The sequence below is a fragment of the Syngnathus floridae genome, chromosome 11 (genome assembly GCF_059516105.1).
Source record: "Syngnathus floridae isolate MCC-2025c chromosome 11, RoL_Sflo_1.0, whole genome shotgun sequence".
In the NCBI taxonomy this organism is placed as follows: Eukaryota; Metazoa; Chordata; class Actinopteri; order Syngnathiformes; family Syngnathidae; genus Syngnathus; species Syngnathus floridae.
The window spans coordinates 5,137,346-5,165,201 of NC_142423.1; the positions used below are offsets into that span (position 1 = coordinate 5,137,346).

Genomic DNA, 27,856 nt, shown 5'->3' on the forward strand with positions numbered 1-27,856 from the left:
TTACATATATTTTTATATATTTTTTATTTTCTAAATTTTTATTTCTGATTGTTTATATTTATATCAAATATTAGATTAGAATGTATGTAGCTATCGGCTTATTAATAATTCAAATAAAAAAAAGTGGCTACTTGCAACTGGGCTTGCATGTGCACCACTAGCTCATGGCCTTCTCCTCTTTTCATATTCTTCTTCATCTAAATATTGGAAGGCTTTGACAAGTGATGCCTGCCAAAGTGATTAGACGTTAACGTAACTCAGTCCTTAAAGAATGTTGCTTTTTCTCCTCCCCCCATTTTTTTGGGGCACTAGATCTGAGAGCTTTTTAATTAAAAGTTTCTTCGTGCTTTGGTAAGACAAGAGAGGGAGGCACGCAATCCGCTGACATCCACCCCGCCATTGAAACTAATTATACATCTGTAGAAAGACGTCTGCTGCATCAGAGCCACTGACGGCAATCGAGCCACAGTGACTATATGCATGTTTGAACATTGGCCTCTTATGATGGCGTAATGTACGGCATTTCTTGTTCTAGAAATCAAGTACAGAGGAAAGACTGTGACCCGAAAGTCATTCTGATCATCAGCATGTGGGAATGAGCACAATAGGTCCCTCCAGAAAGGTACTTACATACATCAGCATAAATCCTCACCCCCTTTTAAAGCCAGCGCAGGCCTCCACCAAGCCACAGACCTGCATGCAGCACTCATCCAAACCGCCACCAAAAATATTATACTTACGCCTACTTTCATACATGCTCCTGGACTGCGCCCAAATCTTAAAGGGATCTGGTTTTCTCTGAATGGTCCCGTCGGCTGTGAAGTCCTGGGGTGGAAGGCCCGGTAGGGGCTGAGATGGGACCGGGGGAGCGGCGCTCTCGCTGTGCGGAGGTGCCAGCGACGAGTACAAGGGCGAGTCGGTGTGGGCACTCCGGTGGCTGGAAACGCTGAGCTGGGAGCTGTTCTGGCTGTCCTTTCTTGACAATGGCTGTTGGGGAAACACATTGATTGAATTGGGCGACTCGAAAGCAGGCATTGTGGAGCACAAAGAAGCATGGCGGAAATGCTGACAGACAGGTGAGAGAAAAAAAAATGATGGTGGGGCCGTGGTTTGTAAAAGGTACATCAGCGTAATGAAGAAAAAAAGACAGCAGCATGATTAAGGTCAAAAAGGGGATACAAATGGATGTTTTCAAATTAAGATACAAAGTTTCTCTTCAATTCAGAACACAGTTATGAGCACATATAATATTAAAGCTGTTTTATTCCCAAAAATATTTCAGGAGATATTGTGTGGGGAGAAATGGTTTTTCCATTATTGAAATTATTGAGCTGTAGGTCAAAACATTATTATGGCATTCCCTTCCATTGTTGTTTTTCTGCAATGCAATCAGAGCTGCTTTCCTTGCAGCTTAGGGAGAAAGATTTACAAAAAGCGGGGCTAAGAAAAAATAAAAAAATAAACTCATTAAATTGCCACTGGCCACTCTCAATAACATCAGGTTACCTGCTCAAAGATTTGAAGAGTAAAACCAATCTTCTTGATTTTCATCTCACATTATTTTCATAGCGCATCCAAAATGTCAACGCAGAAGGCAAGACATAGCATGAGAGCAAATGGCAAATCGGACAAAGATTGCAAGTGACAGCAATTGCATCTCACTTAGCATGACCGTGGAGGGCCAAAACACAGCAGAAAGGCATAGAGGCAGCCAGCCTCTCGAGATAAACCCTTTTTAGGACCCTTACCTTCTGATAATACCTTCTACACCTTGATAATTAAAGGGAGAGAAGATTAAGAGGAAGAGGGCTGGCTGGATGAAAGCATATTCTGATGACTGATTCAGCCTCAGTCCTACTTTCCATCGTCAAGGTCCAGTTTAGTTGGCTTGAATTTCAATACGGCCCATAGACACATTCGGCAGCTGATGAGTATACTTCATTCCAAACGATATTTTCCTCTGATTTTTCTAAATAGCCCATGCAAATGATAGTCAGCATAATTTTGGACCCAATTTAACAATTCTCGCACCCATTATGATTGTTTCTGCTTGAATGTCTTCGTAAGACTTCCGCTTAACGTCCCGGAGCTGCCGTTTGGAGGACAACCACCTCCCACTTGAGGATGCTCCACTGGTTCTCAACAGTGTTGAGGTCAAAGGAGGACAAAGCCCACACAGTTGAGTTTCTCTCCTTTTTCAAGTTCCAGCAGCCAATGAGGTGGAGGTATTCCATGCAGTTTGAGCTTGCGCATTGATGAGTGTTTGGATGGCACAGATGGGTGGTCACCATCATCTCTTCAATGAGAGATACTGTTATCATTGGGAGTTTGGTTCAAAAACATTCCACTTGAGGATTTTGATGAAATTACGCAGACTGTCATTTGCACAGATTATCTGGATAATCCAGGAAAAATACCATTTGCAGAAAAACAGTAATAGAACACAAACCCATCACCATCACCTTTACCCAACACCATTACTCCCTCCCCCCCACCCCCACCCAAATGACATGACATACCCTCCTAGTGTAATCTCGATATGGAGGAGCCAGCTCAAAATCATCCTGCAAAACAAAATTGACAAACACGTCCAGTCAGGCTAAATCAACGGGGCTCCCTTGCTTAATGCGGCACACATTAAAGGATGAGGTCGCCTCTCCGCCGTGATCATATATTCAACAGTCACACGGCGCACTTGGAACCAGGCTCTCGAGCATCAACAGAGTGTTAGCAACCCAGCTCACGGCGCATCAAAGCCCCACACCCGAGCCCCCCACCCTCATCCTCTCCCCCCGATGGAGAGGAGGAGGAGGGGTGGCAGCTGCGAAGCTACAGGGATTCCACCCCCGCACTACATAGCATGTCTATAAAGAGACACCTGACACCAGCACAAGTTGTACCTTGCACAATTCACTTAAAAGCTGGAATGAAAAGTGATCAAAGTTCAGAAAAATGTCCCTCAACCAGACAACAGCACACAGGATGGAGAACAAAAGACAAATACAGAAATCGTGAGACAGAGGATTCAAATATAAAAGGGAGGAGAAAAAAAAAAAACTTACCAGTTTTGGGCTCTTCTTTGCAGGTGCCACTCCTGTGAAGACCAGAAAGAGGAGAAAATGATATTCTTTAAATTGCCATCAAACGACTTCAAAACAATGTCAGAATGTTCGTATAGCTTGTGCACTTGTCTCTTCCCCCTGATCTGCCTGACTGGCATTTAGTGAGCTCGTGTGTAGTGGGGAGGGCAGGCGGCACAATCTATCTGCATCACTGCCGCGGACAGCGCTTGCCTTGACTGCTGCAGCGCAAGAGTGGGGCCAGCCCGGGGGGCTAACCCTGCGCTCTCTAGTTCCTGGCTATTTCATGCATGCATGTGCGTGTGCGTGTGTGTGGTGTGTGAGAAAGGCAATTCTGAGTTAAGAGGAGAGGACAGAATCCTGGAGAGCAACTAAGCTGGAGGAAAAAAAAAAACAAAAAAAAAACAAGAGCAAGTGCAAGTGAGGAGCAGAGCGGGCTGTGCTCTGGATTTCCTGGCCGTAGCATTACCCATGGAGAAGGAATCCAAGATACTGAACATTAAATTATAGGCAACCGTCAGTTCCCCTCTTACTGAGACCATCTTCGCGCGTCCGCTGAGCGCCACGCTCCACTGTCGAAGGCTCCAGCATCTATAGGCAGTTGCCGCGTCTTCTTTGGCTCTCCCTTTCCAGCTGCCTTTTCCTTTTTTCACCCACTTTCTCTCGCTCTCTCACTCGCTCGCTCACTCATTTCCTTGCACACGGTCCTCCCTCCCTCTTCTTTCCTCAGCATCATCAGCCTCCCTCTCTCACGCCCCTCTATCCAAGTCCCCCCTCCCTCCCCCACCCCATTCCGACATTCTGGTAAATATCCATGCAGTCGCACACACCCCACATACAACGCTGACTGCACAAATCAAAGCGTGCTTAAAATACAACAAAGGGGGCCGTCCGTGAATGATCAGTGACCAGAAATATCATGATCGCAGACAAGCCCACAAAGACACAAAGTTGAGCGTATAAATGAGCTCCCAGTCTTGGTGCTGCGGAAAAATAGCAAGAAGTTGTGGAAATGACAACAAGAGAAGGGATGTCAAAACTGTGCTATCGTGTGGGTCGAAAATGTGTCAAGCCTGGCAGATTTACTGTACAAAAAAAGGTTGATATTGTTTTTATGTTCTTTAGATAGATCTGAAGCGTTCATACGTACATACGCCATCTCGCAGACATCTAGACTCATTCATGAACACGACCTCTCTTCCCATTATTTCAGTCTGCCCCACTGTTCACTTATGGTCAATCAATAACAAGCCTTGCTTTTGGAGTAACAGTACACAACAATCTCCTAAATCAGATGTGTATATAGATCTGTGAAGCATGGCGTCAAAGCACCACATTGGCTTTGGATTACACATCACTTTACCATAGCACCCTTTCCAATCCACGACCAGTCACAGCTCATCTTGCAAACGTCACACAACCAAACCCAGAAAACAGATGAGCCGTGATTGGTATTTTCCTGAATCCTCAGGATATGTGATGTCATTTTCAGAAAATATCAAGTGGCAAAATGTGCTTTTAAAGGTATAAAATGAAAAACAATGAAGTTATCAAATTTAAAGACAAACTATAAATATATATAAAAGCAGGCCATATGTTGTTTGCAATTTTAAAGCTCTGACCAGCTCTAAAACCAGAATAAAATTTCTCAAAGAGGTTGTTTGACATAAACTCGACAAGCTCTAGAGAGAGAATGCTACCTCAAGGGTGAAGCTAGACGCAATGTAGTCAATTGATTGGCTGACTCAAGAGATCAAGAGTGATGCGGAGGAAACAACAAATGCCGGATGTCCTCTATTGTTTCCCTTTCTTAATTGCGTATTGTTGTTCCAAATGTTTGTTGAATTTATTGGCAGATAACACCATCTCTCTCTCTTTCTCTCAGGATGACGTCATGCCATTACTGATGCAGCTATCATCACTTAGCACTTGCTGGAAAAACACAAAATACATCAGTTGCCATGGGAGAAAGTTAAAGGAGAGGATATACTGCCACTGATAGTGCGTCAGCTCGCTTCGACAACTTTTGAGAAACGGGTAGAGAGAAAAGATATACTAGGTTGTATAATTTCACACTCAATGGGTGGTCAGGCACTCCAGGGACCCACACATTTGCATGCAAGCATTAAAAAGTCAAATTTCCTTCAGATGTGGCTTTTAAAGCCTCTGCCCTGAAATATAAAACCGTATTTTGCCAGCCAAATCTTAATGCAATATTTACAGTGAATAATGGACGCCTCAAAATCTGGAACCCTTTAGGCACCACATTTCATACATTTCATTTTTTGGGATTAATGACCTATCAGATATCAGATCATAATGAATTTTACTATGGGCCAAACCATTACTTTTGCAGTATATTACCCGCCTGGAGAACAAGCTTGCTTTCATAGGCAGGGGAATAAGTGCATGAGCAGTGAAAACATGTCAGTGTGACAGTCCCACTGAAGGTTAAAAATAGCATTTGGATGTATTTACAAACTTGACTATGTAAAAACATAGCTACTGTGGCTTACTATTTAAAAAGGCTTAATTTTTGGTGAGCTGCTGAAAGTTGTATTTTCCTGATCCCGGTAAATGTTAAGGATCAGCCATGCAGTTAAGTGTTACACCGTTTTGTTAAAGCCAAACTGGCAGAACAGCAGTCACTAATAAGTAGATTAAGATGTAACACGCGTGCGCACAGTATGGGTACATATTGGCAAAATTTGCACTGGTCTCCAACAGCCCGCTCCATCTGTCACCATAGCGATGAGGGCCTAGTTACCGTGGCGGGCAGACAGACAGACAGACAGACAGAATGTCGCCCAGCAACAGTTGTTTTGGTGAGTTGCTCAGTGCACAGCAAAGGAGTCACAGGCTCTGGTTAACATGCTAGAAGTTGGGACGTGACACTTCACCTGTTGGAAATTCGGGACCAATTATACCCAAATGACATTATGGAATTGTCTTGCATTTTTCTTGAGGTTGATTATAGTCCTTAATGCTTGAGTTTAGTTTTCCAAGGGTGACATATAGCTTCCTGCATGGCCTTCTTTATTTATTATTATTATTATTATTATTATTATTATTATTATTATTATTATTATTATATTTTACAATTATTTCTTTGCTTTCTATCTTTTTTTTAATGTGGTAAAATCCCCTCCTCCCACATGATACGCACATCTCTCCACCCGGGAGACCCCGCAGGAGATTAGCAGTAGAGCATTGTCATGGAAACAAAAGATTTACGATTCAACCAGTAGCTGCGGAGGTGTGACGACGGAGCGAGATTGGCTGGGCTGAGGAAGACTCACCTTGCCCTGCGCAATAAGCAATGATTCACCAGCTCAAGCCCCCCGGCATCCGAAATGAGCAGAGGTGAATTGTAAGTGTCCAGCGGCTCGCCTACGGTTGGCTTTTCACAACCGCATTGCTGTTGGTTATGGTGCCACTGGAAGGTGAAGTCAGCAGAATTTTTAATGCAAAGTGGGCAGGAACAATGCTTCCTGCCCGTACAGTGAATTGATTTCCTGCTTTGGTCGGCACGGGGACTCATCATCCACATTTATCTCTTCTGAGTGCTCTCCACTGTCTGCATTACACTGCGCTTGTGAATGGGCATGCCAGTAACTGAAGTTTTTTTTTTTTTTTATGCGGGTCACGTCAAGTTCACATCGGTGAACACGCCGACGCTCGTTGTGAACTTGCTTTTCATTATAACTAAGACTACACAGGTAAAGACCCTCCTGTGTGTGTGTGTGGGAGGGGGGTCTTATTTAATGCACACCTCCAGGACAGACAAAGAAAACACACATTGCTTTCTTCAAAGGTGCAATCAATCTCTTAAACTGCACTTGAGGGCAAAGGGAGGAAAATAATCACAAGTAAGCATCAGGAAATACACCTTCTGGTGTTATGTTGTAAGAATGAGCATGCCCGAGTGTATCCCACGTATAATCTACAAGTCTGACTTTTTTTTTTTCCAGCAACTGACTCTTCATTTATTGAAGACCTGTTTGAATGTTATTCTTTTTACTTTGCTCTTTATCTTCTCCTGCATTTGTCTATGACAGTGCACGGCCACAGGCAGCTGCTCAAGCCGAGCAAAAATATCTTCCATTCATTGGAGGACCGTAACCCCCCATGTAGAAAAGCAGAAACAACGAGGCTTTACGCTAATGACTAATGGCAAGCTGCTGGGGTACTGAGAGGCTATATTTCAAGAAAATCCAAACTTGGTTTTGCTGACAAAGGACTTTTCGGCAGAGGTATGCATCACTAATGGACCCGCTAACTTTAACAGGCAACTTCGGGTGCTGGAATTTACATTTTGTACAATCGAGGCACAACAAGGCTAAATATCACACGGCGGCGTTCAATTAATAACAAATCACTTTAAAGTCATTCTCAAAGATTGTGACTGTGAGTTCTCAGACGTATTACTGCGACACAGAAGCCAGCAGAGGAGGGAAAAATCAATGAGATGGGCTGATGGGTGGACGGCGAGATGCTAGCAAGAAAGTCAAAGAGGGGAACGCTGTTGTGCCGCACTGCCATAATGAGCGTGTGCGTCCATGGCGGCCCACAACCACCGACTTGTACATAACAGCAGCAATTAAGTAGTTACTACCGTTTAACGTCTAACGTTAAAAGTGTGACTTGGTATGCATGCTGCAAGTGTTGCTTCATGGAGAAGAAACCTTTGATGGATGGAAGCATAGTGTGCAAAACAGAGAGGGAAGAAGAAGATGTATGTATTTAATAAGCAACGCTGACATCAGGACCCCAATTAAAGGCCAGCGGGCTTTGTTTGCTGCTGCTGCTGGACTATAAAGGCAGACAGTGCAAAGCGGGAAGGTAATTAAGGCATCATGATGTTTTCACCTAAATGTTAGTGTGCCTAGTGCAAAATATACGGTTAAGATAGAAAATAATTTATAGTCTAGCAAAATGTGACTAAAAAATGCTTGTGTCCAAAAAAATAAAACTTAAAAATTCCTTCATTTCTTCATTCCTGCATTTAAAACATTTGGAAATGCTTTTATTGAAAATAGTTTTCAATCATTGACTTGTTGAATCAAATTTGCCAAGATATTTAAATTAGATGAGCCACTGGACTTTAACAGATTTCGAATTCTGTCTGATGGGTGACAATAACGTCAGTATTTGTCTGTCAATTCCAAAGAGCTAGCAAAGGAAGTATATATATTTTTTTAAATAATTATTTTTTTATTGTGGATCCAAATACTAATTTCACTATCATAATGTGTTCCTTTGACCAATCCCTCAGAATGTTACTAAAATATTTTTCAAAAGTAATTCAACCACAAACTGCAAGGCTGATAAAGACACAAAGCAATGCAAAAAAAATATCTGCAGTGAGACATCTGCAATAAATCAGCCGTAAGCTGCAGTCATGTTGTGCCTCAATTTGAAAAACTTCACCGTCGCGCATGAAGCAATGCTGATAAAGGCTCCATTGACTACCTACATATTTCAATCCCTAATTGCAGGACATAAAAAGATACGAATGCAGTGTTTACACAAGCCCGTAAAACTGCTGCCTTGTGTACCGAGGCTCCCTCCTTTAGCACATAACGAGAAGCCTCGTTTACATCATGGGATCGTGTACTCCTCCATGTTGAAGCAAAAAGCACTCGGGAGGAGAAGTCAGAGCGGCAAAGAAAATGAGAGGAAAAAAGCAAGCAAACAACATGCTAGGCGGTAGTGTTATTTGGCTGCCTTTCATCTGACCAGCTTTCTTTGACACTTTTGGCCATTACTAAGGAAATCAACACAAAACACACAAACAAAATGGTTTAGTTGTCTTAACTAGCCCCAAAGCAAAATATGGACAGTTTGACACAGAAAGTGGTCCAATTTGTATGATACGTTTTAGGCCACAGGAGGTTTGAGAGGAGAATGAAGGTAAAATTTATTGAATTTTATTTTTACCATCTGCTCCCCCTTGGTGAGAAAAAAAAAAAGCTTCAAATTATCCCGCTAATAACGTTTCACGTGTTGACAAAAAAGTGAGAAGTTTGGACTCACCTCTCTGCACCAGCATGGTGACCTCGCTCCCCTTCGGACACTTGCTGAGTAAGTCAACCACCTGGTTGTGCGACATACTCTGCACGTTCCTCTTGTTCACCTCCACGATGATGTCACCCTCTCTGAGACCGCGACAGCGCGGATAGTCCACAATCTGTTTTACTCTCTGCCCGCCGCCGCCGAGGCTGTCGGCGATGGTGAAGCCGAAGCCCTTGTCGCCTTTCTCCATATGTACGGTGATGAGCTCCGGTTGTGTTGCGATGGATGAGGCCAGGGTGACCACGTCGCTGGGGTAGCTGTGTTGGGATGCGGGGTCAGAGGTCGCCTCTGCGGAGGGGCTGTGAGGTCGTGGGAGGCCGTTGAGGGCAGCCCCGCCGCCGTTGATGGAGCCGCTGTTGCTGTTCTGACTGCTGTGACTGGGCGGCAAATCGTAAGTATTGTTGGAGGCCTCTTGACCGTTGACTATGATAGGATCTTTGTTGTCAAGAATGGCCACTGAGGTAACCAGGCTTGTGTTGGGGTCATCGGGGTCAAAGGGCAAAGGGTAACCGCGGCACAGCTCCAAATTGACCATAGAGCCAATTGGGATCGACTGGAAGATCTTCACAACTTGTGCGTGGGTGTAGCCGAGCACACAAGTGTCGTTGACACTCACTATGACATCACCTTGAGAAGGGCAAAGAACAAAGACGTGAAAAGAAATTAGAACGTTGCATTTGTAGCAAACAGTAGTCAGGAAATGTAATTGAGAAGTGTTCGTGATCTTTGATCAATAAAGCGCCCAAACCTGTCTCCATCTTGCCGTCGAGGGCGGCCGGTCCGTCGAGGACCAGACTCTTGATTTGCAGGAACTCATCTGGCTCGTCGCCTCCCACAACAGTGAAACCAAAACCTCTGCGGCTCTTTTTCAGCTTGGTATTGATGAAAGTACCCTTTAGTTCAGATCGGTTCCGGGTAAAGAAAGGCTTTCCTCCTGAAAAGAAAACATTGAGTTTCCAGTAATTACATTTCAATGCAACAGATGCACCATTGCAAAAGCCAAAAGTGAATGACTCAGCTTGGGATTCTATTTGTGTCATCCGAGCAATGCAAAATAACATTTTGTACAGGCCATGTTAGTTGGTAGTCTAATTGATGAAGATTTGAAATACACTACATACATCCTATAGGAACATACACACAAAAACACAAAACAGTGAAATAACTAGCCTCAATTTCATTCAAAGTCCAAAATTGAAACATTTAGACAACCTCTGACTGTATTTAGACGAAGACGTATGAAAACAAGAAAGGAACCCAGCTACTCTACCTCTGAAGGAATATCACAGACAAAACAGCAAGCTGTCAAAATCCCCTTTCACACTCTGCCAGCTTTTCCCCAGCTTGCTGTGCTACTTTCGAAGCAGCAACGCAAGGCGGGAGAGTTGAAGCCAGTTAGCAATTTTCAATGTCTTATTAGAGGCGCCGTAACCTGTCTAAAGCCGTGAACAGTGAGTGTGACATTTAACGCCCAAGAATGGCTGCTCCTCACACTTTGCTTCCAGACATCTAGTCCTAACTTTACAACATCAAATTATGTATTTCTAAGCGTCAAGCCCCAATTTCACAAAAACAAATCAAACTGAAAGGAGGCGACCAAGATTTGTTACACTTTAAAATGCATATATGACATTTAAAAAAAAAAAACTCTACAGTGGAATTTGCACATTATGAACACATCAACCTACGCCACTCTAAACATGCCGATTAATTGAATGAAAAACATACGTTTTTGTCCCATTGGCACTGTGGGCCCAGGTTGAGGGTCCCTGTAAGTCTCTTGGTGGTTGGCAGTATAACTTGTTAGAGGGGCCCCGGCAAACGTTGAGTCTTCAATCCATTCTGCAATAGAAAAAGCCATACAGTGTGTTTTCTCGTAGAGGCCCGGAAAGACACATTGGGTGCCCTCCATCATCAAAAAAAAATATGTTTATAGGACAGGAACAAAGGCTGAAATACAAAGAAAAGCTGCTTTAAACAGAAGATGCAATTAATTATACAAACCTAAAAACTACACTTTGATTTCACATCTCCCCACTGAGCAACATTTAAGTGTGTATACTCAGATTAAAATAAGATGTGCAAACATCATGAAACTTTTAACACTTGCCGTCTCGCTGTTGAATAACAATGCAAGTGCACCAAAAATTGGTGTGCCCCGTTTTCTTCATAGCATCTCTGATTAATGACCTTGCAACTGTATCACGGCACAGGCCACACTACCATCTTCATTAATATTCCAAGAGCAGGCGACTGTATAATCAATGCCCGGGTGAAAAAGTGGTTGAAAGAGCTGCTCGAAGGTAGTGACGGTTGGGGGGGGGTGCGATTCAGATGGAAGAAAAGCCAGCTGGTTATCAAGTGGAATCGAACAATTTCTGCTGAATGGGCAAAGGTTGGAGCTTGATAGGACCATTGTAATGCATATAAAATAACTCGGACAAAGGCAAAGAAACTTTAATCAAATATTGGCAGAATTGCGACATCATTAATGTTATAAATATTTTAATCATTAAGAAACAAATTATGAAAGGCGCCAGATTGAGTGATTTCAAAGGAGTGACGCCTGCTACGAATCCCAATGGAATCATTGCATCACAAATTTGAAGTAAGTCAAAATAGCTGCAGGATCTCTCACATATGCATCCAGACGCACCAGCCCACAGAAGAAGCAAGAAAGGAAGGAAACAATGCCCATATAAGGTGGCGCTCACCTTCAGGTGGCTGCTGGCTTTGCACTTGAGGCTGTTGCTGTTCCACTTGTCTGCGCCGCTTAGCCTCCAAAACGGGATTCTCGTACTGAGTCTTCCTGTTGATATGACTTCAACCCAAAAGGAAATTGGAGATGAGGGCAAAGGTCAGAGAGGAGAAATGATTACAATGAGAGCCTGAAGGTGATATATGTAATTATGGAGAGAGTTAATGATGCCCCGAGAGCTATTATGAGCAACCAGAAAAACCAATAAAACATATTTGAATTCATGTTTGGTCTCACACAAGGGAAGCAAGCACATGCACACACACTTCAACACCGCTTGTATTCCAAACCACATAAAGTAAATGGCCTACATTAGAGAAAACGACCAAGTGTGGCTGCGCATGTAATGACTGAAGCCATTATCAATTCTCTTGTTTGGCAGCCAGTGCATCCATTCATTGCGTGTGCTTGGTGAATTGATACACGACAGTGTGCACGGTGTCACTTACTCAACATAGTAGACGCCATAGACCGGATCATCTATTTTCTCCCATCCGGGTGGAAGTTCTGAAAGGGAAGAAAATCTGGGTAAAATAAGGGAAGCTAACACGGCTTCCAGTAGAGAAGCTTTTGCCTCTGCGTCGTCTGTCAGTGGCTCTCCAGGGCCAGAGTGACCCCTCAACTCCCTATGCTGTCTGCTTGTCCCCTTGTCCCTGCACACGGGTGACATTTCCACACATCAGATAACAACTGAACAAGGACCCCTTGGGCAGATGGACAAATGGCACAGGAGGTGGGTACATGAACAGTTCACAGCAAAAATAGCCATGTTTTTTTTTTTTTTTTTGGTTAGCGTTGTTTTACGTGAATAAAGCTGCTCGCTAACAATAATTGTCATGGATTTCCTCCATAATGTCGGAGACAAAGGTTTACCCACCAGTCAGATTCTATGTATGCGAGCCGTTGCTCATTCTTAATATGAAAAGTCATGCTGTGCTTTTTAATGAAAACAATGGAGTCAACTTCAGATGCTAATAAAGGTCAAATGTGATCAACGTCATGACATCAATTTGTAATAATCTCTAATACGTGATTACTTTTGTTTGCTGAAGCTAAAGTAATCACTGCGCTCTTAGATCTGCTTCCTTTTTCATATGAAAAATAAAAATGAAAAATATTTGATCCCTATAAATTGCATCCAATATAAAGGCCGCATAGAAGGTCAGAAATTCAAGACTAGAGTGTTGCACAGGAGGCGAGCAAGACGAATCATAATCCAAATGTATTCAAGTGGAACATTAAACGGAAAGCCGCTACGCATCACGCTGTGCAAAATTGTAATCACCCGTGTGATTTCACACCGTGCCACCTCCACTCCATGACGAGTATACGTGGCTGTCCAGTTTGCCCGCCTTTGTCCTTCAGCGCACCCCACGCCATCTACTCGATCCAGCAGTGATGAATTACATGTTTTCGTTGCCTCTGATTCTTTGGAAACAGCACCGTGATTGATTTCTCTCAAGAAAACACCCGCCTCAGCGAGTGAATTTGTGCACGCGTGAGATGCTGACATTCATAAAGACTGCTCATCCTCATAGAACTGCACTTAATTGCATTCCTTTTGCCCACCTGTATTGGATCGCGCTGATCAATAAGTATCGAGCACGTCTTACAGGAAGGAGCTTCATCTGATCTGAAGATTTTAATATGGCCGCCGCATAAGATGCTTAACAAAAGGAGCTGCTAAGAAGACAAAAGGTAACCGTCAGAGTTACGTCTCCACTTTTGCAGCTTCTGGAAGCTATAGACTGCTTCAACCCACTCATGATTAAATGTCAAATCATGAGGGATTTTGTGTTCTGTATTATGCTACTTCAAGGGATGATGACAACAAAAAACCCTGCAGTAATGTTTTTTTCAAGGGATAGAATTATTCTTAATTTCACAGCTGGGTGACGAAATGTTTCTTAAGCCTACTGCTTATTAAAATTGCATTTCTGTCATTCTAGGTCCAGAAAAAGCATGACAACCACATCAAGTGCTTCTATTATAATTCATCAGAGCTCACCTAACATGTCATGTCGAGTGTCTTCAGACACTTCCTATCACAAGTGGATGATAGGCTACTATGTGCTGCAAACATGTTCCCGTTTGCCTCAAACAAACATCCGTTAAGAGATGCTAATTATAACGGTCTCTCCCAGATAAATTATCATCTGTGATAAATGAAATCATGGCGCGTTAATGTGTGCGTGTGTGTCGGTGTGTGTGAACATGACTGGGATGTGTCACACTAGCTTAATGGCCAGATTTGTAAGCGCAAACTGTTTGTGAAAACTCAAAATCCCAAAGAGTGGGCCGTGTAAGGTCAAGTCCGTGTGTAGCAAAATGTCTCAATCTGAGATGACAAGTGAGAAATTATGACTGGAGACATTTTTTAAAAAAAAAGCTTAATGATGACTGAAAAAAGAAAAATTTAAATATTGATGAGCATTTGTGTGGCACAATATCGGATGAGGCACTTAACATGTGACTAAATATTCAATCATGGCTTAAGACTCAGAACTGGAGGCAAATAGTAACAAATATTAATTTGATGGAAATTCACATTTAAGTCTCCATCCAAACTGCACTCTTAAGCCACTAGCTTTGTAAAAAAATAAAATATGGATGGGACTTCACAGGCCAAAATTCAGATTTTGCGATTATAGATTTAATGTGCATATATGAGCAAAATGCCGTTGGTGTTGTGATAAAGTCACAAGTGTTGATAAGTGAAAGTGATTGGGGGGCTACCCACCAAGAAGATCATTGTCCAGCTCCTCTGTATGAACCCCTTCTACTCAGCAGGTTGACAGACGTCACAGCATCACAGGTCCAAGTGAAGAAGAAAGACGGCACAAATGCATAAGTGCATTAGTCAAATGTAATAGTCAAATCTGACCACTAGGTGGCAAGAGTTAATCAAATCCAGTACTGTACAGTGAAAACCACACAATGCACATGTGCTTTGAGTTGTGCTACAATCAAAAAATTTAAAGTGTAAGATACAAAGTGTTATCGGAGGAAACGCAATTCCTACATACATTGCAAAGTCTCGTGCACAAATACAGCATATATATGAGCTATCTCATCATATTTTGTTTTTCTTCCTAAATCTGTGGGAAATTTTGCCATTCATTTTTTTCCTTGACATAAACACATTAAAATTCAAAATGTGTCATTGGCAACTGCTGCTGTGATAGTGGAATGAAGCCCTTGCTCTACATTCCGAGTCTTACACTGAACTTAAGACACAGTCCCATAATCAAAACATGAAAACATGCAAGCACAAAACACAAACAGAGATTTATACCGTCATCTTCACATTCTTCCAGGGGTTTCTGAGGTTTGTCCAGGCACCGAGGGTCTATCCAAGAGGTGGTCTTTGTATTGTGGCTGAAAAGAACACAAAGGAACGCCAGAATCATTTTGTTGTTCATATATATTGCATATTTATAGAGAGACTTTGTTGTATGCAATTTGTTTAGAGTCCTTACTCTATAAAATAGACCTCTCCGTTCTCAGTGTAGGCCATCTCCCAATTGTCGGGCAGAGGTCCCTGAGGGTCCTCCAGGGGAGGATGGCTCAGGTTAGGGTGAGTCTGCTGAGTGCTCTCCGTGGTGGCCGGTGGTAAGGGGGTCGTCCCAAAGTAGGATGGGTCACTCCGGCGAGGGGTGAAGGGTCTCACCGAGCGATGAATCTCGTCAAGTTCGCTTGATTCTCCTGGTAGAGACGAGAAACGTGAGACATTCGGGTTCAACTGTCGTATAATGTCAACGGGTGAGATTTTTCCATTTGTGATACTGCAAACCAAAATAAAGCAACTTGCTGAGTCAAGTTTGCACTCTAGCAGACAACAGCTTGCTAGGACCACACAGCCATTCACTTAAATGAAGACAGCTGAGTGGGCAGTTCACACGTAGCGGGCCCGTGGGGTGCTATCACCTTGCTTCCTGTTATCTCGTTCTCACACTTGACTGGCACCTTCACAGCTCACACAGGCACAGACGGAAAATAAATAACTTTTGGTGCCACCTCCCCGAGAACACAAACAGCTTTCTGACATTTGACCGACTAATTGCAGAAATTATCACAACACTTGAGCACTAAAATAACAAAAGAGAAATGATGGAAATATTGTGCACGCAAGCATTTGAAATAATACAAAGCTAACTTTGTCACTCTTGAAATGAACCACCAAGTATTCTTTCATCCTCTGCTGCTTGCAGCCAGATGGCACTATTTCATATTTTTGGTTGGACGGATAAAGAGCGACTTAGTCCAACCCAGAGAAATCCTCTACTCACCAAAGAAGCCCTTCTGTCTTCAAGTGCTCTGCCACAATTCCTTGATTTTTTAATTTTTTTTTTTGGCTTATCCTTCCTCGCTGCCTGCGTGTGTCTCTGTAGTCACACGCTTGTCTTCACATGTGCCCCCCTTTTACACCTTCCCAACCACTCCCTCTTTGGCTTTCATTTCCTGCCACTTTTCATGATCGCCTCCCACTTTAGCCATCACCACTCAAAACCTCCCGCTGATTCCTTCTAAACGGAGCGGCAAGAGGATAAATCCCACTCTAGTGTTACAGTCTACATTAAATAGACCATGACTTTTTTTGTCAGGTTGCTGTTGAAGGAGGTTTTATATTTCTTCAAAGTTAGTGCACTCACAGGATTAAAGTATTTTCTATTTAAAGGTGCCAACACAAACTCAGATATGGAATATGTATACGGTGATTATGAAAGTTGTTTAGACGAGAGAGGGTGTTTGAAATCCTTTTTACATGAATTATAAGTGCGTAATTTTTTACAGATGTTGAATTGAATGCAATTGGGTGGATTGGACAAATACATGACTGACCTTTGCCCCATGAGATACATGAGATTTGTCCAGCAAAAGAGATTTGACATTCCTACTAGACGTGCATACCTGTGTAGCTACTGTTCATGTCAAGGAGGTCCTCGTCGTCCTCCAGCGGCAGTTCTCCAGGCACTATTCCAGCATTGTGCATGTCATTGTAGGACTTGCTGCGTCGGGGAGTGGATTCTTGCGAGCCCGGCAGGCTACCGCTGAGCCCGTCTGGCCGTGGGGCATCACCGCCGCTGCTATTGGTAATCACTTTCCCACCGGGGGGCTGCACCGGCGGCTTGGGTGTCCCATAATAGTTTCCTAGGCAACCAAGGAGGGGGGAGGAAGGGAGCAGGATTAACAAAAAAAGAGAAGAGAGAGAAATAAGGGTATTTTAGTCAGCGGACAACAGGGGAGGGGTCAACGTTTTTGTTAGGCTGTCTGTTGGTATGTGCGTGTGTGCGTGTGTGTGTTGGGGGATTTGCCAAAGCCTTTGTATGCAAATAGAGAGTTTTGAGTTTGTCTGGTGGAATGTGACAGACTTCTTTTAGAGTATCATGTGAAACAAATCAACGGGGGTGGGTTGCAGGAGGAATTTTGGACGACATGTAAAGCGCTAACGCAAATCATAGTGACCACGCCAAACTTTGCCTTGCAACTGAACTCAACACTTTGATAGAAATGTTTCCTCTACAAAAGGTATTAAAAAAACATTTGAATTATTTGAAATTTACCTTCATATGTTCCGATTTCCAACAAGGTTCCACTTTTTTCTAATTCCAGAAAGTCCTGAACTGAAAGGAAGTTGTAGTCGACACCAGAGACTTCTCCTTCACGAGGGGGTCGGGTTGTACCTGAGGAAAAGAGTTGGAAGTAAACAAACAAAGCAAACAAACAAAGAAGGACTGCCGCTTAAAAGATCTTCACAAAGAAGACAAAAATATGGAGACATTTTTACATTGTGGTTGTCGTTGGAATTTGTCTCAAAAAAGATTCCCAACTTTAACGAAGCCAACGTACCAAATTTTCATGACAAAAATCTCATGGCACACCACCAAACAAAAATATATAAAAGCTAAAATAATAAAGATCATCTCATGTCAAAAACGTATTCTACTATCTACTGGATGAGCATTAAATTGTATCCATCACTTTGCTGATATACACAGCAGAAATAACAAAAACACTGTTTCACAGTACAGTACATGAATGTTGCGCAATGTCTGTTTACATTATTCCTTTACACCGGCTTCGAAGGGGAAGAGTCAATGGAGAGCTCCCATGAAGGTGCTACATTTGCCATATGTGATGCGGTGCGAGTACAGCTTGGCGTGTAAAGAGTGAGACCTGGCACTTGCTTTTAATGAGATAGCTGGCCAGTGTGGTGTCGATGGTAAACATGTTTACAGCTTGGCCACTTCAGAAAACAAAACAAACTGAACACGACCAATCGTGCCCTCTTTAAATGTCAGATACAACTTTCAAATTTGCTCCACAAAGCTCGATTCTCCTGTTTGTTCTATTTCTAACTATACCGTAATTAGCAATACAAAAAAAGGCAACCCCAACTTCTGATTTAGTTGTTATATCCCACAATCATTCTGTTACAAGTGTGTTGGTAATAAACCGGTAAAAATAGATGTGTAGGGACTTTGGGACAGCCTCCCACTGCAGCCACGTTCAGTGACACAAGCGATTAATCACAGATGTGAGGTTGCAAACGCTACGTTGGGCTAAAGCATGCGGCACATGCAAAAGGCTTGCCGAATCTTTTCAATGCAGCAGTTCTCCTTTGTCACAATAATGGATTGATTGCTTTTTATATATTTGATTAAAGCTGCAATATTGGGCCTTTTCAGAAGAACAATAAAGGGTTAATTGGTTTGGCCAATTAAGAGCTGCGATAAATCATATCAAAGGTGACAAGTCTTGGGGTGATAAATGTGCCTTTTTTTTTTTTTTTTTTTAGCTTGAAGTCATTGCTTCATGGCAACAAAAATCATGGAGTTGATGAAATGTGATTTGGTCATTTCATCAGTTATCAATTTTTTTTTCCCCCTGCCAAATGTGGGAATTGACATCAGCCTATACAAAATAATTAATATATATAAATATTTAATACAAACTATGTGATTGAATTGGTAATGCTATGTTACTAATTCTATGGCACACACTACCAGACATAGAAAAGAAAACCAAACAGAAAGTGGAAATGTGATCAGTGTTTCAAATGAGATTTAAAAGAAAAAAGTGGAACCTTGGCTTAAACTCAGGAGGTTAGACACTATCATCTCTATAGACTTAATCAATTCAATGCCTTCAACAAAAACTCCTTTGACCAAGCTGTTAAATGAAGGCTAGCCTAAAGACAGCCACACAGAGAGAGACTGAGATGGGTCCTTACAAGTTTTGAAAAATAAATAACATCTTCAGAAAAAGATTCTGAAAAAGGCAGAATTTGAGAGGCTCGGGATAAAATGAACATCTCACCACAAAGCAAACCCTGCAAGAACAGAGAAACAGGTATGGAGGTCACCACAGTCTGAATAAGTGGGACAATGTAACAAATCGTGTCGTCTGTAGCAGAAGCAGCGTTAAGAGTCTTTTGCTGGTAAAGAGCCCATTCTTTAAAAGGCAACACAGCATGACGCGGGGCACTTGTTAATGGCCGTGTTGTAAAATATGGGTGTAAAACAACCTCATGTGCCATGTCCTTCCTTTTGGAGCAGATGACAAAATACAGTCTAAGAGTGTTGGCAACCAAATGAGTCATTTCAAAAATATACGCTGAAATGGCAGTTTTTTGATTTGGCTGCTTCAATTTGCAGCAGATAAAACATAGCCTGTTGTTGTTTTCTTACATGATTGTTAAAGAAGGCGGAAGATTGTTGAGTTAGACCAGAATTGCTTGCGGCTTTGCAACTTTAACATCATGGCTAACGGGTGGGTGGCATTAAAAAGCATTTCCATTTCAAAAGGTGGATCAGAGAATCCAGTAGTGAGATCTTAGGGGTCATGCTGTGGCACATCAAAATAAACTCAACATGCACAAAATATTAGCATTCAGTAAGATGCCGTGCACTTTTACACCACAGCAAACAACTAGTCGACAAAAAAAAATTCTACCCAGACAATTGCCAATCAGACAATTTCACATTGACATGTACGATAGATAACTTAGCAATCAGCATAGCTTGTCTGTTTGTCTCCTGTTACTAATTCCCAATCCTCTCTTTGTGCAAAAAATACTCAGAAGAATTTCAGACAAACCAATTCGCTCCATGGCCAAACTCAAGTCTTTACAATTTACTGCACAACAGATTTTACCAGGCTACAAAGTCATACAAGTGGAAAGCATGCATCCTAGTTCCTGTTCTGCGCTGGCTAAACGAACGTACATTTATGATTCCATGCATAGAAATGAGAAAGATTTAGACGCATAACTCAAAGACTTGATATCCCCAGGAGAAAACATACACGATGCATACATGAGAAATGAGAGCAAGCGCAAGTGACGAGAGGCTGAAAGGGAATGTCAGTTGAGGAGCTAATCAAACCAGCATGCCATAAAGAAAAAAAAAAAAGCATAATCTTTCTCAGTCCTCAATGCTTCACCTTGAGATGCGTGACAACAACTTTTATCCTGCTCATTTAAAGAAAAACAGTTAGTCTGCCATCTGGTAGGTTGGAAGAATCTACAGGCTGTAAATCTTATGAACTCACTGACCTCCCGACTTGAGAGGATAGTTCGATTCATCTGACCTAATAGATACGCGCACAGCCTTGTATCTTTAACCAAATCAGCAATAAAATGCAGGAAAACACAAAAAGTAAATAGATTCCTCTTTGGCAACATATTCTATTCATATTACAACTTGTGGGACTTGACATTTTAGTTGACTCGAGTCATTCTCCTCAAAACCTGCTCATCGTAAACAAAAACCTTCATTGCTTCTTTCTTCAAGCACTGTGCGAGTTGGAAGACAAATCTAAGCATCTCATCTATATTTAACGGACCGGGGACTATTTTAGGGGCGTGTATGGCCTCTTATTGTAGATGTGACACAAGTAAAATTCCTTCCTAATGTGAAGGGACAGAATGACTAGACAGTATAATTATCAGGATGGATAAACTATTTTTTGACTTTGTGGGCAAAATGAGTTAATAGTTGTGAAAACAAAAATTAGGGGAGAAAACTTTAATTTTACAGCCGTTCAAACATAATAGATTGATACAAGCGCAACCAAGGTGAAAAAAACAATTGTGTGTTTAAAAAAAAAAAAAAAAAGTTTATTTTCCATTCATTAAAGATTTCCAAAGCAAAAAAAAGGCAACCTGTGCCCTCAGACACGACATTGCAATTTAGCGCTGACCTACATTGACTGTTACGCTGAAGGACGATGTTGGGCTTGGCTCCTCGAATTTTGCGTTCATGGCTGTGGGCTGGCAAATTTTGCGAGGTAACCTTCAAAGATCTCGCTTGAAACCGCAAAGCAGCCTCGCTCCCAATCTTGTCTTCTTTTTGTCTAATTTCAAAACATGCGAGGGAACCTGATTCATACACCTTCCTAAAATTAGTTCCAGGCTTCTTTCTCCTTTTGCGAACTCCAAAACAACCGCAAGGCGACAGAGAAGAAAGACTAAACATGTCCATATGTTGCTAATTCAAAGGAAAACACAGCTCCAGGTCAGTGTGTCCAAACATTCTCGAATTTGATGACCACATGAAGCAGGAAAAAAAGGAAGCCCACACTTGAGATTTCTTTCCATGAAAACACATGCTGTAACATGTTGATGTGAATTCAAAAATCAATAAATAAAACTAATGATGGGGATGGAAATTGGGTAGTTGGAGGAGGACCTCACTATATCCCAAGGCTCCAAAAATAATTGCGTATTAATGATGACTCCACCCAAAGTAAGCTTTTTCCAATTCTTTATACAAACACATTTGAAGGTGACATTGTGATAAAAATCAAAATAAAAAGCACTTAATTCATGTATCTTTTCCACACTCATTTTTTCAAAACATATTGGTTGTAACAAAACAGAATTTTACGGTCTCATCAGCATACTCTGCCACCATTACACAAACTATTAAATTCCACTTAATCCAGATCATCCTAAAATAGTGTGATAGCATTTTAGCTGGCATGGACCAAATCCTCTTGATTTACATCATCACAGGGGGAACGCGTTTCAACATAAAATGTATTTATTAAAAAAAAAAAAAAAAAAAGTAAGGATGGAATTTGAAGCAGAATGGTGAAAGTTCAATTCGCTGCAGACAAAAACAATACAAAATATGTCAATTAGTTGTTGGAACTGCATGACAGTTGTCTGACGCTAACAACGTAAGAAGAATATCAAATAAAATAAAAAACCTACCTTTCTAAATATAAAATCCCTTAGTTGTATGATGTAAAATGGCACTGCGATATTCTAGTGTGGAGTGAAGTCTAATATTTTGATTCTGCAAAACCGACGATTTTACTCAAACATTCATACTGCAACTGTGCGTTTTCTATTTCCTAAACCTAGGACTCACTTATGTGTATCCAACATAGTTGGAATGTTTTTCCTCAGTGACTCGGGTAAGTTGATTTGGAACTACAAATGATGTCTGTCAAGGCAAAACTGCATAAACCGGATTTGGACGATCCAATTAAGATTAGGTACTAAAACATTTCAACAGAAGGAAGCCTAACCAGCTCGTCTAGCTTTAAGATAAACACACCAATCCAAACATTGACTCATGTAGGAGAAGCCTGAACACTATCATGTTCATAGGTTTTGGTGCAAAATCTTTTTTTGTTTAATATAAATTATATCATTTTTATATTTTATAACCAAACTTTTGAAATTTTCAACCACCAAAGATTTTCCATAATAATACAAAATCCACCACTGCAATGATTAGTAAGTAGGACATCATAAATGCATTTGGCAATGGTTCATTATCATAATTGTTCTAAAAATAGATGCCTCTATTCTTATTAGGGCTTGTGTGTAGGCTTGCGGGTCATTCAGGACATGACTTGTTTGAAAGAGTGCATTTTAAGCAGTTTGGCATACAGATGGCAGCGCTCATAAATTTGCATGGAATACAAAATGTAATTGATTGTATACATTAAAGTTTTGTGCAATATTATAAAAGGAAAACACTTTAAGGAGCTGTGGTACTAACTCTCGGGCTATTTGAGTGCGTACTGATGACCTGCATTGTCTTGGCCTCCGTAACAATAAAAAGCATCCCTGCTTTCATCTTTTGACTGATCTGCGATCAGGTTTTGCCTCAAGCTGCCAATTTACTTACACTGATATGTAATTCATAAGAACTGATTGCAGAGCTATCAAATATATCTACAGGTGAAAAAAGGAAAGGTGCGACGAGTTGCATATCCAAACCAATATGAAACATGACCGTAAAATGAACCTATAAAGATGTTCTCTATAGCTCAACACAAGGAGAGATTATCATAATTTTGCATGAAGGTGGAATCAGTCGACACATTTTTTTGGGGAGGGTTAAATATTCAAGGAAGTTATCTTTCACTATATGAGTAGGTGAGCAGATTTGAGTCAAATCCTTTCCCCAAATCCTTCTACAATGTATCTGACAGACTGAAAAGCAATGTACTGTGCTAAAATAAAGCAAAACTGGATCTGTGGCTGGTTTATCACAGGCACTTGCAAATATGTATTCATACCTCTCAATAGAGGAGATGACAGAAAATTCAGAGTCTGCCTTAAAAAGATGCAAACCGTCAGAGACCTCAACTGTTGTGCAGAAGCTTTTACAGAAGCAATTTGCTAAATAACCACAACAAATATGCTCTACCGATAAGATAGCCAAAAAGAAATTCACATTTCCCAGGAGAGGCATGGATTCACAAATATACACATAAACACACAGAGTATACAGGGGAAGGCCAGCAGACTGTCGTCATTCCGCAGAGCCAAAACAGATCCGTCCACCATCTTGGCCACAGCTCGTCTGCCAGTTATTTTGGTTGCTGTTTTTGTGTGTGCGTGTTACAAATGCACACGCATAGCCATGATGACAAACTGACTGGGGTTTGTTTGCTCGCCGGGGGGTTGCGGCCATCTGTCCCAATAAAGGGTTAATCCAAGTAAAATTACCGGCCACAGAATCCAACAATTTCCAGTCTTTGCATGGCCTTGCTTGTTTTACTTGGGGGTCAGAGAGTGATGGTGGCGGTGGGTTGGGGGGGTGTACACACCATCACCATCAAATCTTCCCTCTCAAGAGAACCCCCTTCGTGGCAGTTGTGGAGAATGAAATATCAACGTGGCTTTGGCTTTTCGGACACTGGTGCGGACACCTTTCATGCAGGACGGAGTGTTTTGAGTAGGGGGAGGGTGTTTTCACTGCTCCGGTTGACTGACACGGGCTCGTGATGATGAGAGCATGCACACGACCACCGATTGGGGATCAAAACAGGCCTTTTGCCTCATTTTCCTCTTGGCGGCCAATGCTTTGTTTTCATCTCTGACTGATTTCCACACGAGGTGAATAAATTAGGTCTGAGACCAGGGAAAAGAAAAAGGTTGAGAGATTACAGAAAGAATAACCTGAAGGGCCAGTAGTGCAGAGTAAAGCTAAATCAGCCAGAAAGCTGCCTGAAAATGCTCCCCCACCATCAACATGCACACATGGCCTTTTGTCTCATGATTGCACCCAGTAAAAGAAAAAAAAGAAAAAAAAACGCACCGTGGGCTAGCGGATACCTACAGCAACATGGAAAATGGAAAAGAAAGGCTCTAAAATGATCCATTTAGAGGGGCGTGGAGGGAGCGGGGATGGATGGATAAAAACGGGGAGGGGGAGGTCATGCAGGCAAAAGACAGATTGAGTGGAGAAAAGAAAGAATTAATAAGAAAACGGGAGGGTGAAGGAGAGGAAAGGCTCCAGACAGACAAATATGCAGATGCTGGACTGGCTTCCTATAATACGAAGCATGTTAACAGATCACATTTAACACAACCTTCCCAGAGGTGGAGTGTTTCCACCCAAAACATATACATGTGGGAAGTGACACTTTCTTCTCAGGCGTCTACCTGTGAGACATGCAGAGATGGGCGATACCTAAGAGACAGGCAAGCACACACGGACACGCAAATACACACACACATACACACGCGGCTTCAGTTTGACCACAAAACATCAGCCTCCATTACTGCCAGCAATGTGCCGCCACCGCCGCCGCCGTCTCCCCCTGCTCACTCCTGATGCCTTCCGCCTGATGCACAGCCATCCTCGCCGCCTGCCTCCCCAGCTCTCCATCCCAACCCCCAACCATTAAATCGCAGCATCCCCTATTCCAATGAAGCACAAAGCGACATACCTCCGTCAGTCCGCCTCTCCCCCTATCGTCCACGGAGCGCCGACAAGAGACAGAAGGAAAGAAAATCCATTCAGGTGGGGAAGAAAAAGCAGTGCAGATTCGCAGCCCCTTCGACACGTCACCCTCCCCGTCCTCCTCGCCAGCGTCTGTCCTCTGTCCAGCTTTGTGATGCTAAGCTAAAGTGAGCCAAGCTAGGCAGTGTCCGCACATTGGCTCTGAATGTACTCAGTCTCATTCCCAAACACACGCACAAACAGCAATGCTAGGCTTTTGTCTGTCTGTCTCTTTCTCTCTCTCTCACTGACTGATCCCCGCTGTCTCCCGTCTCACGGGCACCCACATGCACCCGCCCACCACCCCTCTTTTTCTCCCTCTTTCTGTCCCACCCTCCCCTTTTCCTTCTTATGCACCCCCATTATTTCCTCTTTTTGGGTCCCACTCCCCTCTCTCTCCCATGCAACCCAAACCCCCATCAAGGTGCACTGGTCAATTGGTCAGCCCAGACCGATTGACCCAAGAAAAGATGCAGGTTGTACTACAGAGTGCATTATATTCCGTGTGCATATCAGGGGTCCCACTTTATTGGCTAGAATCACAAATGAAGCATTAAAGTGCTGTTTAAAGACAAAGTCGAGTCAAAACATGTCTACAATAGGTCACAACACTCTATTCTGATTAATACTGCGTTTGTGAAATAGGAGTGAGGCAGAAAAAGCTGCACCCATTTTCATTTCAGGGGGCTGCCATTCAAAATGACATCATAGTGCCCAATTACAAACCCTAACCTTTAAAACAGACTTGTTACCTGAAGACTTGAGCACTGCGACACCATTTTCAGTCGATAGCAAAAGGAGGCAAAATGAATCAGAACAGTGGTAGGGCCACAATATATTTTGACTTCCCCTTTAAATATCAGTCCAATGCCATGTTTTGTCTAACTGTGGATCGCAAAATATCAGAGCGAGCCCGCCATTGTGCCGAAAATAAACATGGGTCAAAGTGACCTTTCAACACACTCCGCATAAAGAAACTTAGTTAAGGTTCTGCCGCATCAGCACTTTTTTGGTCCGTACTTAGGAGTAGGTCCGATACAATGTACAGCTCTATTTGCTGTAATATATTAACTAGTGTAGGTTTTTTTTCAGTATCACACTTCGTACGACTTTTTGTAGGGGAAATGGCACTTTGAGTCAGTGGGTGTAACGCTCAGCAGCAGGCACGCTGCCCGTTTGCTGATGCTCACAAGCCAAGTCCAAGTGTTTACCTCAGCTTTGCTAGCTCACTGAAGCCAACATGCATTGGAGTGTGTGAGAGTGTTGTTGCATCTCTCCATCTGTCTTTCGTTCTTCATCTCCAGTTTACTGCCCCCCCACCCCCTTCGCACACCCGAACACCACCCAACCCCCATCTCCATCCTTGCCCCCCCCTCCCTCCTCGCTGTCCTCTTAGCCTATATACGGGCCGCCCAATCGTCTGCGCTGTTAGGGCCGCGAATCCTCACTCAGAAAAGCACAAGCAGCACAGTGTCTGCAAACATCCCTCATTTAAGAAGCTCAAGCTGCGTGCATCTTTTCAACCACCCAACGTTTTTTGTTTTTTTGTTTTTTTAATGGTACAACTGCAACTTGATGACGAGATTAAGGAATGCAACGACCCCAAGGGAGAGAGGGGGGACAAGAAGCAATGATGTCATGAGTTTGGGTCGGGGTCACCATTGAGAGCGAGAGGGAGTGGAGGGTCGGCGAAGAGAATGGGTGTGCTGAATGTGCATTTGGGGAGACCACAAGGGATGGTCGCCTTGGATAATGGGGGAGGGTGGGAGACCCGTGGTTTTCATATGATGGAAACAATTGGACTGAAAAACTTCTACTACTAGCGGTTAGCCGACATTATAACTTCATAGCATTTAAATTGTCACTATTCTGTAAATATGTTGAATTTTTTAATCTGGGAAAATGCATGTGTTTTCAACTCTTGTCTTTAGTTGTTCCACTGACTTATGTTTTAAGAGAAAGTTAAACAGTACTACTACTATTGTGCGGCGTGAGATTTTTGGCCCTTTTTTGTCTCCGAATTCAATCAAGTACATTCCACAGGCAGCATGAGAGCATGTTTTAAGGCCACAGCAGACTTGAATGAAGCTCCCTTGGCCAGGCCCAGCTTTATAACCCCTCCGAGGTCACACACGCCGCCTCAGAATATAGAACACAATGCTTTGTTTTCGGCAAGCTCGTAAACCATCACATGCTGGAACTTGCCGTCATGACAATAAAAAAATGGTTCCCGGACACATTTGTTCGGCAAATTACACCCTTAAGAAGTAAAGGCAAGATATAATTGTGCAAAAGACTGAGAAAATGCTTTTTTTGTTTTCTGATGTGACAACTCATGGCAACAAAGTAATACGGGCCAGGGAACATCTTTACGCTTTGGTTCGAACCAATGACGGCAGGTTTTTTACGAGAGGGCCGTAGAACACTCAGTGATTAAAATGGCCATTAGAGCAAGACCCCCACCCGCCACCAGCAGTGTCTGCCTGACATATGGCAGAGGAGGTAAGGCAGATAAAGTCTCCTAAACAAGCCAAGAGAAAACATTGAGTAATTTATGAGGCGGGCTTTGGTATAAACTCATCGCAAAGCCAGCAGATAATAAAATACTTTGTATTACTATGTAATTTAAAACTTTGTAATGAGTTGTGATCAGGTTCACTCAGTTATTTAGGTACCGCCAGTCTTCTATT

The 27,856-nt window shown here is 42.5% G+C and overlaps 1 protein-coding gene across 5 annotated transcripts in view; it reads right to left on the reverse strand.

Annotated features, from left to right (window-relative positions):
• magi1b (membrane associated guanylate kinase, WW and PDZ domain containing 1b) overlaps nt 1–27,856 on the reverse strand; it is a 62,310-nt gene that overhangs the window by 12,206 nt on the left and 22,248 nt on the right. For 2 of the 5 annotated variants that reach the window (XM_088388987.1, XM_088388989.1), the window contains exons 3-15: nt 17,478–17,597; nt 16,825–17,064; nt 15,393–15,618; nt 15,209–15,291; nt 14,654–14,692; nt 12,363–12,420; nt 11,870–11,976; nt 10,884–10,997; nt 9,904–10,089; nt 9,117–9,782; nt 3,063–3,094; nt 2,520–2,564; nt 741–987 (exon numbers count right to left, since the gene is read on the reverse strand). In XM_088388987.1, the coding sequence (XP_088245113.1) occupies nt 741–987; nt 2,520–2,564; nt 3,063–3,094; nt 9,117–9,782; nt 9,904–10,089; nt 10,884–10,997; nt 11,870–11,976; nt 12,363–12,420; nt 14,654–14,692; nt 15,209–15,291; nt 15,393–15,618; nt 16,825–17,064; nt 17,478–17,597 (2,163 nt within the window). Of the gene's footprint in view, nt 1–740; nt 988–2,519; nt 2,565–3,062; nt 3,095–9,116; nt 9,783–9,903; nt 10,090–10,883; nt 10,998–11,869; nt 11,977–12,362; nt 12,421–14,653; nt 14,693–15,208; nt 15,292–15,392; nt 15,619–16,202; nt 16,324–16,824; nt 17,065–17,477; nt 17,598–27,856 lie in introns of those variants that run through there. The other 3 variants (XM_088388988.1, XM_088388991.1, XM_088388992.1) reach the window with 3 other exon arrangements.